At 36.1% G+C, this 19753-nt stretch overlaps 1 protein-coding gene across 1 annotated transcript; it reads right to left on the reverse strand.

Annotated features, from left to right (window-relative positions):
* Positions 1 to 7676: 7676 nt before the first annotated feature.
* LOC107606666 (HXXXD-type acyl-transferase family protein) lies at positions 7677 to 10245 on the reverse strand. Its single transcript, XM_088495164.1, has 2 exons — positions 9090 to 10245; positions 7677 to 8345 (listed from the first exon to the last, which is right to left on the reverse strand). The coding sequence occupies exons 1-2, from the start codon at positions 9963 to 9965 to the stop codon at positions 7884 to 7886; spliced, it is 1338 nt and encodes a 445-aa protein (XP_088351290.1). The 5' UTR covers positions 9966 to 10245; the 3' UTR covers positions 7677 to 7883.
* Between the last annotated feature and the right edge of the window lie 9508 nt (positions 10246 to 19753).

Genomic DNA, 19753 nt, shown 5'->3' on the forward strand with positions numbered 1-19753 from the left:
AGCAGTGCGGGCTTTATTTCAAAATCTGTAGCTACCGCCGGATGATGCGCTTGAAACGGTTGCATTGTAAAATCAGGGGCTCCTTCCTCCTGGATGGTAACTCTACTAGCTGCCATGTTTTCTGCATGTAAAACAACTGAATCAGTAGAACGGGGACTGGTTTCTTCCTCAGATTCACTTTCAGATCCGCCCTCAGAGCGGACTAACCGACGCTGTTCTCGCCTTATTCGTGAAATTGTCCTTTCAATTTCAGGATCGAATATTAGCAAGCGCGGATCAGGAAGTGAACGCGTCATTTGACGGAAGAAACATGCAGCTCATAGTAGCAAAATAAAATAAAATGCAAATAAATAAATTCTAATTAATAAAATTAGCACTCTATTGCAACTCCCCAGCAACGGCGCCAAAAATTGATGAGACGCAGAAGCTGATGAATTAAAAATTATTAAAATAGTTACGTTGCAAGTATAGTTCTTAACTCACCGAAAATTTGCCTATCAATTTAAAAGTATGTCACAGAGAGTTTGAATTAAAAATTACTGGGAGTTTTAAGTCCCAGGTCGTCTCCTAACGAGTTGCAGAAAAGTGTGCTATCTTATTAATCAGATGTTCAAAGAAGTTGAGTTAAGTAAATTGGAATTTAAATTGAGGGAATTTAATTAATATGAATAAAAGCCTTGACTGGGAGTTGATTGGTTGGAATTTCTACTATTGATGGGATGATTGTAAGATTAATTTATAATTAATGGTTGTTCTGTTTGGTTATCCTTTACTAGGTAAGGGAAAGTCAAACAAGTTGGAATGCCAGATCTGTTCACAAGTTGCAACCCACTTAGTTCAAAGGGATTGGCGTCGGTGACAGGATAGCAATCCAACATTTAACCCAATTACAAATTTTCTTTCAATCCTTCCAACTCAAGAGTTCCTTTTAATCAACTCCCCATCAAGTAAGGAAACTACTCACGCATTGTAAATAAAGAATCGATAGCACATGAAAGGGAATTAAAAGAAGACATGATTATTGGAATTGAAATTGAATTAAAAAGAAATAATCCTTGCATTAAATAATCATAAAAGTATCTGAATGACAAAATTGAACAAAGCAAAGAACATGGAAGAATGATACCAAGTTAAGAAACCAAACTAGAATGATGAAGTCTTGATGAGGAAATAACTCTTCTCAATGTTCCAATGCTAAGACCAATTGAAAATTAAAATTCTAAAAACCTAGAGAGAAAAACCTAAGAGAGTAAAACTAGATCTAAAAATTGTTGACTGAATGAATGTGTTTTTTTTCTGCATATTCTCTGACTCTAGTCTGCTGTTCCGGGCCGAAAATTGGGTCGAATTAAGGTCCAAAATCGCCCCCAACGAATTCTGCAGATTATGCAGATCGCACATGTCACGCGATCGCGTCATCCATGCGGACGCGTCATTCGCGTTTTTCCTTGCCACGCCTTCGCGTCGTCCACGCTACCGCGTCGCCTGAGCTTTTCTAATCCGCGCGGCCGCGTGAGCCATGCGGCCGCGTCACTACGATTTGCTCTCCTTCGCGCGGTCGCGTGAGCCATGCGACCGCGTCACTTCTCGCTGGTTATCTCCTCAAATTCTTGTGTTCCTTCCATTTTTGCTAGCTTCCTTTCCAATCTCCAACTCATTTATGCCCTGTAAAGTCTGAAACACTCAACACACAGATCACGGCATCGAATGGAATAAAGGAGAATTAAAAATAAATAATTAAAGTCTCTAGGAAGCAATTTTCAAATATGTAATAAATTCAGGAAGGAAATCTGAATGCATGCTAATTTAATGAATAAGTGGGTAAGGATCATGATAAAACCACATAATTAAACACAATATAAACCATAAAATAGTGGTTTATCAGTGGGCATGCCGGTCGATCCTCCAGCACAGCAGCGCCAGAGGCCCACCAGAGTGAGACGGGCCGCTTGATATGGTATATGTCGCATCCCTGGGTGCATTTGGACATGACTCTGCCGACGAGGATGAGGATAGGCAGGGGACGTAGCTTACTATTTTATGTTTTCATTTATGATACCTATGTATGTCGGATTTACCATGTACTTTTGTATTATATGTGTTTGTACTTAGTTTATTTCCATTGAATTAGGTGTATGTAATGTATGTTTTTTGTTAACCACACACTTTGTTTTATGTTTATATAAATGGTATACTAATGCATAAACCGCCACACCCCTCTCGCGGTTTATGCACAATTCACGCCCACACGTAAACCACGACACCCCTGTCGTGGTTTATGATCAGTTCTCCTTGCACGTAATCCGCGATACCCTTATAGCAGATTATGTGTATTCTGTAAACGGCGGGACCTCTGTCGCGGTTTACATAGATTATACGAAAAATGTATTTTGGTATCTATTTTTCATTTTGTGCATTCTGATAAAATTGGTTTCCATTTTATTTATTATAGTAAATTGTCCTCAATCCCTCGTATAAATCGGTTACGCAGCGACATCGTAAGATGTCCCAAGAACGGACTAACGAGGTTAATAGGCAACTATAGGGGTTGTTATACGCTATCTTTATCAGAGAACTTACATATTCAACCTAGTTATCCAATATGGTAATGGTACAAAAGTCCAATAAAAATGGCAAATGTGTGTTGATTACACTGAACTAACTGTGTACATCGATTCTCAAATCGTAACTCCCAAATTAATGTCGAGTATCAAGCCAGAGATCCGTTGTTACAATTATATTTGAAGAAGGTACAGAATGAGATACTAAAATTTAAGACATTTTTCATTAAGCATGTACCTCGGGAACAAAATACTCGAGCTAATGTGCTGTCAAAATTAGCCAGTACTTAACCGGATAGTGGAAACAGAAGTTTAATCCAGGAAGTGCACTCAGAACCATCTGTGAGCCCTTCCGATGATATGGTGTTACCATCTGATACTACCCCATCTTGGTTGGATTCTATATGCACGTATCTGGAACACGTGATTCTTCCCGATGATCCCAGGGAAGCCAAGAAGCTGCGCTTGAAATCGAAAAAATATACTATGATTAATGGACAATTATACAAAAGAGGGATTTCACAACCCTTGCTTAAGTGGCTAAGACCTAAACAAATCGATTATGTGTTGCAAAAAGTACATGAAGGATGTTGTGGACACCACATGAAAGGCAAGTCCCTAACCAAGAAAGTCATCAGGACTGGATATTATTTGCCCACCATCATAAAATATGTAATGGAATATGTGAAGAAGTGTCAAAAATATCAAATCCATGGCAACCTCCATCAAGCTCCTCCTTAAGAGCTTGTTTTTGTAATACCGACAAGACCATTTGCAAAATGGGTATAAACCTTCTGAGCCTTTTTTCCAAGACCTGAACAGGTAAAATTTTTAATAGTGACAGTTGATTATTTCACCAAGTGAATTGAAGCTATGCCACTATCAAAGATAATAGCGTCTCAATGTCGGAAATTCGTATGGAGGGACATTCTCATGAGGTTCGGCATTCCCGAAGTAATAGTAACTGACAATGGAATCCAATTTGCGGATTATAAGTTTTGGCAATTCTTAGCTGGTTTGGGTATACACCATGTGTTTGTCTCGGTAGAACATCCCTAGGCAAATGGGCAGGTTGAAGCTACAAACAAAATAATCCTGAAAGGATTAAAGAAAAGATTGGACAATTATCCGGGCTCCTGGGCTGACGAAGTCTGGTCAGTACTATGGTCTTATCGAACTACCCCTCAATCCTCCACAAGAGAAACGCATTTCCAACTTAATTATGGGAAAAAATAGTGATACCAGTGGAGGTCGGTGAACTAAGCCCAAGGCTACTCCTGGGTAATACTGAGACTCACACCGAACTGGACCTCATGGACGAGGTAAGAAATGCATCCAATTTAGCTAAGCAAGTGCTGAAGCAACGTGTTTCCAAGAGATATAACACCAAGGTTAAGCCTAGAAGCTTCCGAAATTGGGACCTGATATTAAGGCAAGCTGACGCCGAATCATCAGGAACTCAGGAAAAGTTGGCCCCAACATGGAAAGGCCCATTCAGAATCAAGGAAATCCTAGGGAAATGAGCTTATAAGTTAGAGAATCTGGATGGTACCGAGATCCCTAGGTCATGGAATGTCATTCATTTAAAAAGGTATTACCCATATACTGAAATATTTCTCAAGTTTTTTAACTTTAAGTACTTCTTGAATAAAGGGCACTCTTTTTCTACTAAAATCGGTTTTTAATGAGGTCCCAGTATTGATTGTATGAAAGAAATATCAGTGAAATTATAATTGTTTGCAATTCTTATTTAATTCATACGAAAAATAGGAAAATTAGCTTAAAGCTGATAGATATTTAAACCGAAAAACGGTAAAGTACTTAAACAGTGTACCAAAGGCAAAGAGCTTTGAGAGTTCAAAAAGAGACAAACACTAAAGTTGCTTAAAATAATTCAAGCATAAATAAAATGCTACTTAGGAAAGTTTCGACCTAACTACAAAAGGACACTTAAAAAATTCTTTACAATGTTATATTATGTTAACGATCTTTCTATCTGCCACTTTTTTAAAGACCCCGACATTGGAGACGTTCATCTCGGGAGTTATAAGTTTGATTTGGTCCAACATATTCTTCTCGATATCAAAAGCGCCATCCACGGCAGCTTGTTTGGCCATCTTAACTGAAAAGGAAAGGTCAACAATCCGCTACATAAGCTTGGAAACTTGCTTCTTATATTTTTCTTCCCTAACATCGGAAGCCACCTTCGTCTCTTCTAGAGTTTTCACTTTATCTTGAAGATTCATCTTTTCTTCTTTAAGAATCTTCACAGTCTCGCTTAAATTAGCAGCCTCCGACCTTGCCTCCTTCAACTCCTTTTCTTGCTCCGATACCTCAGATTGAAAGATGGCAATCTCTTTTTCGTCAACTCTGGTATAGGTGGCCAAACGGAGTAGAATCTTTTGCACCCGAGGTAAAGTCTCTTCTAAGAAAAGTTTCGTTTGTTCGGTGAGAAGGTACTCATCAACAAACTCGGGAGCATGAAACTCCTTTTCTAAGATGCAGCCGAAAGAGGTCGGAGGAGGGACTTCAGGTATAGGACTCTTACCTGTCTTTTGTTTCTTTTTGGTGGGGGAAGGTGGAGGTGAAACATCTTCGACATCATGAACCTCGTGGTAAACCTCCCGATCTACCGGATCTTGGTGGAGGAGGGATATTGCTCAAAGTAGCGGAGGAGAAAACCTGGTTACCACTTCCTGGGTTGATTGGGACATTAGCGTCAGAGGAAGCTAACCTCCTCTTCATAGCTATAACAGCTTCCAACCCACCAACCATATCAACTTCAAAGGAAGAGAGAAAAGAAGAGAGATTGTTAGTTTGTTAACATGGTTGATAAGAAAAATATAAGCTAAATTAAAGGCATTTACCAATGGCATTCTAAGCAGCGTGCTCATCGGCTAAGACAGTCCGAAAAGGCACGAGGTTGGCATTCCAAAGTTCTGAGAGCATTTGGATGCTCACAAAGTCGGAAGCATTCACATTTTGCAGCTGGATCTTGGGAGATGACACATGAAAATTCTAATATAAATTAAACCTTTTTTCATCCTCCAAAGTCATAAAAAAAGGTGTGGTCCTCTCTACCTTCTCAATCTTAAAAAACTTTTCTTTAAAACTATGATACGACTCTTCAAAAAGAGTAAAAATCTTCATATTCGAAATGTTTCGGAAAGAGATAAACCTGTGACCCTTGGAACTAAAAGGCATTGTCAAAGTAAAAAAATAGAAAAAAAAATCCTATAAGTAGCGGTCAATCCTAAGAATGAACACAACAATTTGAAACCCCGGATAGTAGCCCAAGAGTTGGGGTGCAACTGTGAAGGTGCACAACTAGTATATCCTAAAACATCTTGTTGAAAATAAGAAAACGGGAGACGAATTCCTACAAGAGTAAATAATGTTTCATACATCCACAACCAATCAGGTCAGGAACCCGCATGATGTTTAAAGTGGCAAATCTGATCATTTTGATGAGGAACGGAAAACACATATAGATTCTCCAAGTCGGAATCGAAGATAACCCCGGCTACATGCATGGCCTCAAGCTTATCCTCCATGATGGTAGAAGGAGTAGATTTTACTTCTTCAGAAACCCATGAATACGGGTCAAAGCGTTGTTGGCCTACACGTTGAGGAGGTTGGGAAGCTGGTCTAGAAGACGATGTCCTAATCCTTTCACGAGAGGCAACATCAGCATCTCGAGAATACCTACAGGGGCACCACCACTATGTCAAGAAAGAGAAATTTCTTCTCCATTTTACAGAAAGATGATTTTCTATCCTAAATCATAAAAAATTCCACAAATAAGAATCTTTTACACTATCCAAAACCTCAAAGAGAGGAAATCAAAATCTAATAGTGGTACCCCTACTACAACAACTGCTACAACAATTCAAAATTATCCAAAAACAAGCAACAAGCAGCAAAAAAACACCAAACATCAGAGGAAATATCACATTCTAAAAGCGATTACATGCATCTCATCAAAATTACAACACATAATAGAATAAGAATAAGGGAGTGAAGGAAAGATAAACTCTTACCTGAACGCAATATTAGCTGCAATAGGGAAGAAATAAGGAACGAAGACTGTAAGTAGCCAGAAAGCCTCTAGCAAAGCGAAAGAAGAAGAGGAAAAAATTCTTCTCTTATCCTTTTTTCAGAAGGCAAAAGGGAGGTTCCGGAAGCAAATGCGAAAGAAGGGTGGGGTTAAACGAAGTAGAGAGAGATGAACTTAGATAGATTAATGCTTCATTAAATCAATTGATTGATGGAGAGAGAAAAAATAGTAGGTGACGGTTCAAAAACCAAGGAAAAGATAAAACTGCCTGAAAAAACTAAACGGTCTTTTCAAAAAGATTTTTGGGGACCCAAAAAAACCTAACAAAAAAGAAAAACTTTCCAAAAATACCAGGAGCAGGCCCGGTCCATTTAGCTTGAGCACACTTGATGAAGTCGGAAAGTCAAGAAGCTAAGCTGGGGGCACTGTTATGAACAATAGCTGATAATAAGGAAATGACTACACTGAAATTATGTGTTACCGATGTTACACAAGAAACACGGACAACGCAGGATACCACTATAACTTCAGGTTGAAAAAACGGTTGAAAGTCAATATAAACGTATATCCAATATTAAATGTTCGAAGGACAATCAAAAAGCACATAAAACGGGGGGCTCCAACGCAGGTAAGATATAATCATTTTACACGAAGAGTACACTTCTAATTTAAACTTTGGAGTGTTATTGCAGATTATCCTCTGCCCTGTATTGTGAACAATCATCCTCAGAATCTCGAATTCTCATAAGTCCGAATTAGGTACGAAGACCAACAATAATATGAATTAAACTAAATTAAAATTAAAATTTAAATAAAAAATAAAATTAAACTTAAAACTAGCGATCTTCTAAGGTTGCAACTCTTTTCCCATATTAACATGAATGCTAAATTTTAGTTATCCTTTGTTGCTTCTTTGCAAAATCAAACCAAATACCAATTCATTCCTAAGGAAGGTGATGAATTTGGACCATCAATATAAGCCCAAATGTCCAATAATATATTTTCACATGAAATAGCAATTTCTCTGTACGGAATTTCAGACAAAAAAAGGTTGAATGTGTGGTCCAACCGTCCAACAAATAGTCTACTACTCTAATTATTATTATTTCATTTAAATAAAAATGAAATTACCGAGAGAAGATACATGATACATGACTTAGCTAGCTAGAAAAAGTACTAAGAAAAATGACAAAAACCAGTTACACAAGTCAACGTAGGAAAAAACATACTATGTGCCTAGATGTAACCGACTTTCATGTCTTACTTTAAAGATTGGAATCTCGCATCAAGAACTGGTAACTGTCAACGGCGAAAGTAGGCACCGCCACCATCACCTTCACGCCCTCCCTACTCTCATCTTCATCACTCGCCGGCAAAAACAAACAGTATCTGTCGCAGCACACCGATCCCACGTGCTCCGGCTTCCCCATCCCGAAATCCACCCTCTCCATTCCCAACCTCGACCACTGCGACACTATAAGCACTCCCACCGAGTCCGGATTCGCCATTGACTCGGACACTAACTCACTCACTTCCCTCACGTACTGCTTCCCCACTCTTTCCTTCGCCATTCTTACCAATCCCGACCCGTACCCGATTCCTTTCTCCTCCAGATCCCTAGCTCTCGTCACTGCGCATCCCAATACGAATGCGTTACCGTAGTAACCTTCTGGTAAACCCGGTTTGACCCGGTTCCGCACGTTGATGCTAAAAAGCAGCTTCAACACCTGTTATCATCATCAATTCATAATCACACTTGTACATGTAGTATAATTTGTTTTTTTTACATTATATATTGTACAGGACACAAATTATTATATTTGCCCTATAGATAATAGCTAGAATTAAAGCTAATGACTACCTAACATGGCTTATATGTATTTAGAAAAAAAAATATTGAGTGAACATCCAACTCAATCCCGATCAATTTTTTCGAAGAATAAAGCAATTTTTTAAAGATTAAAATATCTATTTTTTTTTATTATAACAATGATGATATGAAAAGTATGAGAAGTTAATAAAATATTTGTACAATGTGTACAATAGAAGTTTAAGAAGTATTAGAGATATAACAATTATTGTTATCTTTTTTTATCAACTGAAATTTTTGGGATGAGTGGTATTATGACATGGTATTAGAACAGATGTTCATTTTGTAACTTATATAGCCGATTGTACATATTGTACAAATAAGACATTGTCTTCTTAGCGGGACTCATGATGATATTATCCTAAAATAATTTTTGTAAGGATCGAAATTTTCATTTGTTTTTTGAGAAAATAGACAGAAAAATGTGGAAGATAATCTCAATCAAGAATGTAGGAAGCAAGTCAAGCACCGTTGCTTGAGTTAGTTAATAAGTTTGTTACGACTTAGGACGGTTAGGATTAACACGAGTTAGTTATTGTTAGAATGAGAGCATCATTAATAAGGTACACGTGGATTTTGAGCATTTTCGTTTTGTTATTACCTGATTTGGCGGAAATTCCAGTGCTCTGGCCCAGCTCTTCCACACGTGAGCTGCGAGGACCTCGAAAGACGTGTAGAACGACGATGACTCATCGCCGGGTTGACTCGTGCACTGGGCGAGCCTCTTCAACTCGCCGAGCCTCATTTTATCGAAGGTGATGGAGGTAGGCTTGAGTCCGGTAGAGACCAGGTTCATGAAGTCACAGAGGTCAGGAACTCGGTTGAATTCTGGGTGACTCGCCGGGTTGACCCGGACGCATTTCTTTCCCGCCGGTGGTGGCGGATTCAGGAGGTGACGGTCCCAAACAGGTTTCGGTCTTGAACCGGCGACGCGTTTTCCAGAAGCTAACTCCGCGAAGTAGTTGAGAAACTCTGCACTTCCGATTCCATCGGAGATACAGTGACTGATTCCAACGGCGATCGCTGCTGCACCGTCGCGGAGCCACGTGAGCTGAACGACCAGCGGCGGGGATCCTCTTAGAACGTCTGCCACGTGGAGGGACAACAGTTTTCTCCACTGAGCAACAGTTTTCGGCGGTTTCTCTAAGTCGTTGGAACTGTAACGGTCAGAAAAGGCCTCGATGAACACTGCACCCTGGGCCCGGCAGACAACCTCAAGGCCCGGGGCATCTGGGCGGGGCCTGATCCTGCCTGCAAACGGATAGTAGGGAACAAGCGCTTCAGCTAATGCCGATTTTAGACGGGCTGTGGTGGCAGCCTGATCAAGCCCGTGCCAGGCCCGGTAGACGAAGAGGTACTCTACGGTGAAACGAAGGAATAGTTGGGAGTCAAGAGCTGAAAGAGCGAGGACGCGGGCCGGCGTGGGCTCGGAGGGAGTAATAACGAGGGCTTGTTTTACATGTACGGAAGTTGCCATAACAATGTTGAGAGGATTCCAAGAGGATGGCGATGGTAGGGCACAAGTGCTTGTATAGAGTTGATAAAGGTAAATTAAATCCCCCAACACAGATGAAATTAAAGGTGTTTGTGAGAAATGAAGCTACAAAATAGGCTTTATTTGTAAGGGGATCCCATGTGATGTGTGTAGTTCAGTTTACTACTAATACCTTGTGGGGTTACTTATCATGTTTGTCTAATTCTCAAACATTTGTACCAACTTTCTTAGGCTACCGCTATATAGTAGAATGGATTATATGTTTCTTAATTTTAATGATTCTGTTACTGGGTTGAGAGAAATTTTAGGAGATTATTAAAATTTATTATTTTTTGTCTATTATTTAATTATTAAGTGAATTCTTTTTTTATATACAGAATAACAATTGCATAAGTAATTTAATTATAACTTATAACTTTATATAGTCGCTTTTATCCAATGTGATCTTTAATTACAACCTAGTTATAATGTCTGGATCATATTATATATATCTTAAAATTTCAAATTTTACTTTTATTTATTTTTGAAAATTCAAGATTTAATTGTATTTTTAATTAAAATTACAACTTCATGGACGAAATAAATATAAATATCTAAAAACAAATGTAAAAGTTGTAGAACAGCTATGTTGGCTTTGCTTTTTGTCTGTTGGGTTGGAGGGTTATAGCTTTTCACTAGTCTCCACAAACCACAATCTGAGTCTCCACGTAGCCATATTTGAGTCTTGAAAATTTAGTTTCTGTTTTTTAGTGGTGGTTGCGAGAATCTACTTGTCCTGGGCCGGGTTTGTTGATTCATTTTCAAATTTATATTTATATCTGTCACTCTGTCGAGTTTCGCATTTGGTGTCCCTACAAAAACCTAGTAGAACTTTATACATGGTGAAGAGAATTCACTTAAGGTTAGGCTTTATGAATAAAAAGGATAAAAAGCATTGCCGCCTAAAATGTTAGGTTTGCTTAGCTTATGGATATATATTTGTGATGTATTCATATAATTGGACTCATCATTCATATTCATTTACACTTAATAATGTGCTCTAATAATCATTGGTGTCAAAATAAATTTGGTAGGTTTGCAAACAATGCTTAATTAGTTAATATTTATATAAAACTGAATAACATTTAATATTTGTGATAAAGTATTTAATTATTACATTTTGCAATCGATATCCTAGGAGTCCGACAGAATATAGTTGCATGGATCCACACAATTGAGAACTTATGGAGTGGGGTTGTCCCTCTCGGAATTTTTTATCCTTTTTATACATAATATAAAAATAATAATGAAGTAAGAAAACAAATATATTAATTTTTCATCTTTATCTCTTCCTCTAAAAGGTCTTACCTTAGAGATTTATTAGAAGCCTACTACTATACACGTTCTGTAGGCGAAAAAAAAAACCAAAAATAATAACATGAATTAAGAAATTTTATCTAAAGAGATATGAGAATTTTAATAGTCCAGTGAAATATATTAAATTATTTAATGATATATAATTTTTATTATATGAAGACATTTTTATAGAAATAATCGTGCTAATAGTATGTGCTATAAATGCTATATATCGATAAAAGTGTTATTCTTCATTTCTTTGAATGGCATCTTATACTTTGAGGAAACAAGTTCTAACTTCAAGCACCTTGTTGAAATAATAAAAGTGGCTTATCCGATTATCACCAGATAAAGTGAAACTGAATCTATCATTAAAAATTTAGTAAATCTACTTTTTGGTGTGGTAACTGAATATTGCCAAGATTTTGTTCCTAAAATTAACAATTTGCATGCAAAAGTACTGATAAATAATTTTACATACATACACCCACGAGCAACTTACTAAATGCCGTTTACGAATAATGTGAACGGTTAATATTATTTGCGAATTTTATTATTTAGTGTTTACTTTAAGAAAATATCTAAAAAGATGATGTTAATTCAGGTAATTAATGTGAAAATCAACCAACAATAACTATAATAATAATAATAATAATAATAATAATAATAATAATAATAATAATAATAATAATAATAATAATAATATCCAAAATTTGAGTAAATAAAAACAAATTAAATATTTAAAAGTGAAATCAACTAATTCAGCATTTAAAATTTAAAATTTAAAATATTTAGCGACGGCAAGAGGTGACCGATCAAAACTGGTGATAGATGAAATTGTGGCATTAAAAGAAATGAGAAGAAATTAAATAATAAAATTTATTTTTAAAAAAATAATAAATGAGTAGATTTATTTAGTTGTAGCCCAATAATTTATTATTGACTGCATGCAATTGACCTTTTTTTTTTTGTTAACTCTCAATCGGGTTTGATATTTGAGCTATTATTAAACAAAATGATTAATATATTTCAAACGAAATACAATATAATATAAATATAACATATAATTTCTTTTTTTTTTAAAAGAATATTTAGGAATAATATATAGAGGGTCTACATATATATGTATTAATAAGATTAAGACGCATGATGCCAAGTTGCCTTCCAATAATGTCCTAAATAAAGTAGTTAACATCGTATTCTTATAACAGAAAAAATATTAAAAGATGATCAAAATTTATTATTTTTTATTATTAATTTTAGTTATCAATTCAATTTATTTAATAATTAATAATTAACAATATATTTTAGTTTATATTTTTAAATATTAATAATTAACTATTAAATAAAAATAATAAATTCTAATAGTTTTCTAATATTTCTATTTACAATATATGAGTCGCTAAGATTCATGTGCGGGCATCTAAATTGTTTAGTGTACTGCGTGACACCAACAATGACACAAACCATCGATTCTAAAGATTGTGAAATCTTCAACTTAGCCACATCACCGCCCAATAAATTCTCTCTCATTTTCTCCCATTAACATGGTCTCCTTCTTCCACACTAAGACAAAAGATTGAATAGTGCATCAACATAGATAGAGATGGATCGAGATGAGTCTCCGCTATCTTGCACCAGTAGTATATATGACACATCTAGTAGTATCTACAGTGAGGTCGGAGAAAAAGAAGAAAATGTCCTTTAAACTTGCCAAGAGTGTAATAAAATTAAATACCGACACATGAAAAATTATTCAGATAACATTCAAAATTGATGGAAATGTTATTTGAACCTTCAAATAAATCATTGTTCAATAACATTCAAAATTTTGTTATATATCAACCTAAAAATTCCTCTTATTACTTGTATTGGCTATTCAAAACAAACATCGTTTGTTTCCTCAGATCTTGTTTTGGCTCGGAATAATTTTGAAAAAATGAGGTACTTCTTTACTAAAGAACGCATTGAGAAAAATTCTGTACAAGCCACGTAAGACAACCATAGATAGATAGGATAATTAAGTTGTATAGAAAAAATTGAGATTTTATGTGAAATTAAAAAAATAAATTTAATATATAAAATATATAAATTGCAACAACATTTAAATAGTAAGTTTTAATCTAAATTTTGTAAAATTGATTAAATCAATGAAAATCATAATATCAAAAAATTGTAAGAATTAAATTATTGAAATTCTAACTATTATTAATTGTTTTCTGTATTTATAAGATATTGATGTGTTTCTAAACAAAAGTGCAAAAGACAAGTTAAATTGAGCATGTAATTGTGGCAGGTTTAAAGTATCTCTTCACACTGGTGACTCAATTACGTTTCTCAACACAAAATTAATCTAGTGAAGTTATAGAAAAATTTACATATTATTATTTTTTTTTATTAAAAAGGAGTGCCAAAGGCCCAAAACAAAAGCCAACTACGTTAGCACCACTCTCACACTTTTCCTTCTACCTTTGTCATCAGTAAGGAGAGGCATCAGGAAAGGGGATGGAGTTGCAAAACAGAAGAGGCCGGTCGATATTGACTGAGCTTGCTTTGCCAGTGCATCAGCACAGAAATTAGCTTCGCGAAATACGTGCTTAAACGATACATAAGTCATTTTGCTGCGGAGATCCTCAATGGCCCTAATCAGAGAAAGCGTATGATGGTGGCTACTAGATGACCCGTCAAATTAATTTCAACGCACAGGAATAATCAGTCTCTATCTGTAATCTGTTGATTCCCAGTTCCACTGCTAGTTTCATTCCGGTGTAGATGTCCCAAATTTCTGCAAATGTTATGGTAATTCTTCCAATTTTCATCATGAAGCCCGCCACGAGGTTACCGTCTCCATTACGAAGGAGGCCGCCGCAAGTTCCAGAACCAGCGGGTTGGATGACTGATCATGAGCCGTCAACATTTAGCTTTATGCACCCATCCACTGGAGGTTTCCAACCGACAAGGTAAGCCTTAGCAGGGTTGAGAATTTTTTTTTGCTCTCAGTGAGGTTTATCATATTGTTGTATTGCTCTGCCAAATAACTAGAAAGATTATGCACATCACTACTAGAAATAGGGTTTTTTCGAACGAATTTTGAGACGAAATTGAAACAAATTTCGAACAAATTAGAGACAAATTTTTTCTTTCGAACAAAATTGGGACGAATTTTTTTTGTCCCAAAAAGCCTTGTTGCTAATTTACATTTTGTCTGAAATTTCGTCCGAAATTTTTTTCAGACGATTTTGTGACAGATTTTGGATAGGCATTTATCTATTAGATTTCTAACTATTATGACGTATTTTAGACGAATTTTAGACAGAATACCCAACATAAAGACAACGTATTTCAGACAAATTTCAAACATAAAAATATTTCTTTTTAGACAAATTTCAAACAAAAAATAAACTTTATTTCAGACAAATTTCTAACGAATTTAGTCTAATATAACAAATTTTTTTCGAACAAATTTTAGACAAATCAAATATTTCTTTTCAATTAAATTTCAGAAAAATTTAATTTAAAAGAATTTACATATTTGAAACAAATTTCATACAAAATAAAAAATTATTTTCGCACAAATTTTCTACAAATTTAATATAATATTTCAAACAATTTTCATACAAAATAATTTGCTATTTAATATATAAATATTTTAGAAAATAAATTGTATTCGATTTGCTTTCTATATTAAGACCATCATAATCATTTTTTTCATATTACATCATCGAAATTATAAACACATAATAAAGTCATGAAAAAACCAATTACCATAAAAGAGTTAAAAAAATATTTATTATTAAAATACTTGTCCATAAATATAATCAAACTAAAATAAAAAAAATAATTAAACTAAAACAAAAAAAAACCTTTAAAAAGGTCAAATATCATGAATAAAATCAAATGTACTAACTAATTCACCTAAAAATTCCTTAATCTAAATTAGAAAAAACATATACTCCAAACATTAATCACTCATGTTATCATCCTCATCATCACTAGAGCCTGTCCCAAGCTCATCATCCGCAAAAACAGACATGGTTGAAGGAAGTGGGAGATTCAATTTTTCATACAAAGCATGAAGTCTTTTCAGTAGAACCAATTCTTTTCTGTTGAACCTTTAGTTGACGTCCTTGATCTTTTAACTTGTGCTCAGCATCATTCAACTTAACCTTTTACTCTGACCACTGGAGAATAGATAAATCAAAACAAAATGTTAAATTCAAAGATATTGGCAAATGATAGAAAAAAAAGTGTTAATAGAGTTGAAGGAAAATTACTAACAGTATTAATAGGATCAAGAGTTTGTATTGAATCAACAACCATAGCACGAGGGGAAAGAAGCTGAGCTTTCTTGCTTGTTGAGGTTCCCACATACAATATTTCTATAAAAGAAAACAAACATATACAACATATTTGAAAGAAAAATGGATGGTGAGTTACTCTTTATTAATAGTTCAACTCCCAAATGGCAGCAAGATAAACTGGATTCCTTGTCAATTGATTTGAAACCTGAATTAAAGCACTTAACAAGTAAGTCTTGATGCGGTGTGTGTGTATATATATAATGAAGGCTGGTAGAAATTTCTGAATTGAAAACTAAATCATTCCGGGCTTTCTAAATATTGTTGCAAACAGTAACAAAGAGGGTGGGCCAAGGAGTCCTACTAATTTTTCGAATGATCTTGAAGAGATTTGTCTTTAGCCAATCTTGCAAAGGTTGATTAAAGAAACCTCGGGGAAGAGCACTGGTTGACCTGCTAGTCCAGACACTGCGGGAATAGGGACAGTCGCGCAGCACATGGAGCAGAGTCTCTTCATGATCCGGACATCTGGGGCAACTTTCAACCATGGTAAGACCTCTTGTCCTTCTCTTAGAATTTGTAAGAAGAGAATTATGGTAGATTACCCAAGTGAAAGCTCTTAATCTTTGAGGAACTTTAATTTTCCAACACAAATTAAAATTTGTGTCTGATTCTCCATCTCCACTGTAATAAGTAGAATATGTTGATTTGATAGAAAATTCTCTATTAGTAGAGGGTAACCAGCTAATACAGTCCGCACCAAGAGAGTAGTGAGGAGCTTTTAGCGTGCGAATAATCTCAGAAATATCTTCAGGGAAATAGCTGTTTATCATCTCCCAATTCCACTCCCCATCCCCATTAGTAAAACTTGAGAGCTTTTCGACCATTCTATCTGCAGCGATAGGGCATAAAGATACATCTTTTAGGCTGGTAATTCCTGGAACCCAATGATCAGTCCAAACTGCAATAGATTGTCCATCCCCAATTCTCCAGATAAAATTCCTTTGAAATTGGTTCCAGACTTTCACGATTCCTTTCCAAGCGTTTGAGCAGTTGGCTTTTCGATGGACTTTGGGAATCAAGTTCTCACCACAGCCGTACTTGGCTTTGAAAACTTTAACCCACAAGCTATTAGATTTCGTCATGAGTCCCCAAGCGAGTTTCATGAGAAAAATGTTATTTGTTTCTTGAGCTTTGCGAATGCCTAACCCGCCTTGATCTTTCGGTTTACACACGGTGTCCCAGCTTAGAGGGTGAATTTTCCTATCTTGATCACTTGAACCCCAAAGGAAGTCCCGACAAATTTTATCAATCTTGTTGTAGACTTCGATCGGAACCTTCATAGTTTGCATAACATAACTTGGAATAGAAGATAAAACGGATTGAACAAGCGTTGCTCTTCCTGCCATGGATAAGGTCTTCATGTTCCAACTAGAGAGTTTGGCTTGCATCTTGTCAATGATATGTTGAAAATGCTGTTTACTACACTTCTCGTGGATCAGCGGAACACCTAAGTATTTTTTCAAATTGCTAGTGAGGGGAATCCCTAGTTCTTGGCTAAGCTCTTCTCTGATATTGTGGTTCACATTTTTGGAAAAGAAAACGCACGACTTATTGAGGCTGACTTTTTGTCCTAAAGATTCACAGAAGATTTTTAGCGCCTCCTTGACAACACCAACTTGGTCCCAGTTAGCTTGCGCAAAAAGTACTATGTCGTCTACAAAGCAAAGATGAGAAAGATTAGGGCCATTCCTAGACACCTTTATAGGTTTCCATTTTTTATTTTCAATAAAAGAAAGGATAAGATGTGATAGTCTTTCAACACAAAGTACAAAGAGATAAGGTGATAAGGGATCTCCCTGTCTTATTCCTCTGGATGGTGTGAAGGCCTCAGACGGAGACCCATTCCAAAGAAGGCTCATGCTAGGAGATGAAATACAGAGATTAATGAGCGTGACGATTTCCTCCGGTATTCCAATATCCCTAAGCGTGTCAATAATAAACAGCCAGTTTAGTCTATCATACGCTTTCTCCAAATCTATTTTTATGGCCATAAGTCCTGTGCCTCCATTCCTGGTCCTCATAGTATGAACAACTTCCTGCGTAACTAAAATATTATCCGCACTAACTCTGCCTGGGACAAAGCTAGCTTGGGTATTAGCAATCAAACTGTTCAAGTGAGGTTTCAATCTATTAGCAACAATTTTAGTAAAAATTTTATAACACACATTACAAAGACTAATAGACCTAAAATGAGTAAAAATTTTCAGGGGAATGGGTCTTAGGAATAATAGAGATAAGAGTCCGGTTGACGTGAGCTATATTCTCTGGCTCTCTAAAAATCAACTTTATCCACTCAGTAAGGGACTCAGCCACAATCTTCCAAGAATGTTGAAAAAACTTGGCAGGTAGCTGATAAACCCCATTTTTAGGGTTTATCTTGTATTAAATTTAGAGTATTTTGATGACCTTTTCTCGCATTTAACCTATGAATTAGCATGGTTTTGTTATCTCTCCTGTATTTGTGCTTAAGTGTAAAAACATGCTTTTTAGGCCTTATTTTGATGAATTTTGATTTCTCCTTGATTCCATAAGATGCCTTGATGTGTTTGCTAGTAATTCCAGGATTGAAATAGGCCAGGCATGGATCAAAGGAAGCAAGGAAGGAAGCATGCAAGTGGAGAGAAGCACAAAAAAAGCCAAAGAATTGATCACGGCCAAGCACGCGCACGCGCACAAGGCGCTCGCGCGCACATTGCGGAATCAACCAGGCACGCGCACGCGTACCGTGCGCGCACGCGTCGATGTCTGCACATGACTTCATTAAAGCAACACGTGCCTGGAGATTTTGAGGGGTTTCTGAACCCATTTTTTGGCGCCAATTTCTGATAGAAAGGAATAAAAGGATCAAGGATTAAAGGGGGGAGGAACAACAATTAGATGAGAAGTTAGTCATAGCTTGAGTTTAGAGTAGTTTTAGAGAGAGAAGCTCTCACTTCTCTCTAGGATTAGGACTAGGTTAGGGTTAATCTCTCTTCTTAGATCTAGGTTTAATTCATGTCTTAATTCAATTCTCCTTTGCAAATTCTTAATCTCCTCCTCTTCCTCTCTCTAGTTATGTACTTTGATTCTTGTGATTCTTCACTTTGTTTTGGATAGATTGTTATTTCTTTTATTCCCTTTCAATAATGCAATTTGAGGTAATTCATGATAATTGTGATTTCCTTGATTGTTGTTGTTAATTCCTTGTATTCAATTGTAGTTAGAATTCATTCTTGTTGTGATTTGCTATACCTTTCTTTTGTGCCTTCCGAGTGTTTGATGAAATGCTTGGTTGGATTTTTGTATAGATTTTGTTCCTCTTGGCCTAGGTAGAGTGATTAGTGACTCTTGAGTTATCTAATTCCTTTGTTGATTAATAATTAGAGATTGCTAATTGATTTGAACGCCTCTAAAGCTAGTCTTTCCTTTAGGAGTTGATTAGGTCTTGAGGAATCAAATTGATTCATCCACTTGACTTTCCCCCATGGTTAGAGGTTAACTAAGTGGGAGCAATGAACAATTCTCATCACAATTGAGGAGGGTAACTAGGATAGGATTTCTAGTTCTCATATCTTGCCAAGAGCCTTTTATAGTTGTTAGTTTATTTTCATTGCCATTTACTTTTCATGCTTCTTATCCAAAACCCCAAAATAACTCATAACCAATAACAAGACACTTCATTACAATTCCTAGGGAGAACAACCCGAGGTCCAATACTTCGGTTTATAAATTTTAGGGGTTTGTACTAGTGACAAACAACTTTTTGTATGAAAGAATTAGTGATTGGTTTAGAAACTATGCTTGCAATGAGAATTCATTTGTGAAATTCTAAATCGTCAAAAATCAGTTCATCAGTAGCCCATCGCTTCCTGGAGCTTTCCAACTTCCCATACTAAAGACTGTCAGCTTTATTTCCTCTATTGTGACTTCTCTTACGAGTTGTTGCTTTCCTTCCTCTGAGATAGTAGGGAATCGACCTGCAATAGAAAACATAGGCAAATCAGGATTATATTGATCAGGTGAATATAAAGATTTGAAAAAATAGGCTCCCATAGTCTTAAGAGTATCCACATCTTCAATCCAACTTCCCTCATC

Source organism: Arachis ipaensis, chromosome B7 (assembly GCF_059453495.1).
Source record: "Arachis ipaensis isolate K30076 ecotype BB chromosome B7, ASM5945349v1, whole genome shotgun sequence".
NCBI lineage: Eukaryota > Viridiplantae > Streptophyta > Magnoliopsida > Fabales > Fabaceae > Arachis > Arachis ipaensis.

Bases quoted from the DNA above. Each gene is read 5' to 3' on its own strand.
- LOC107606666 (XM_088495164.1), bottom strand. From the start codon at position 9,965: ATGGCAACTTCCGTACATGTAAAACAAGCCCTCGTTATTACTCCCTCC. The intron at 8,346-9,089 runs GTAATAACAAAA...TGATGATAACAG, and splicing joins TGGAATTTCCGCCAAATCAG to GTGTTGAAGCTGCTTTTTAG.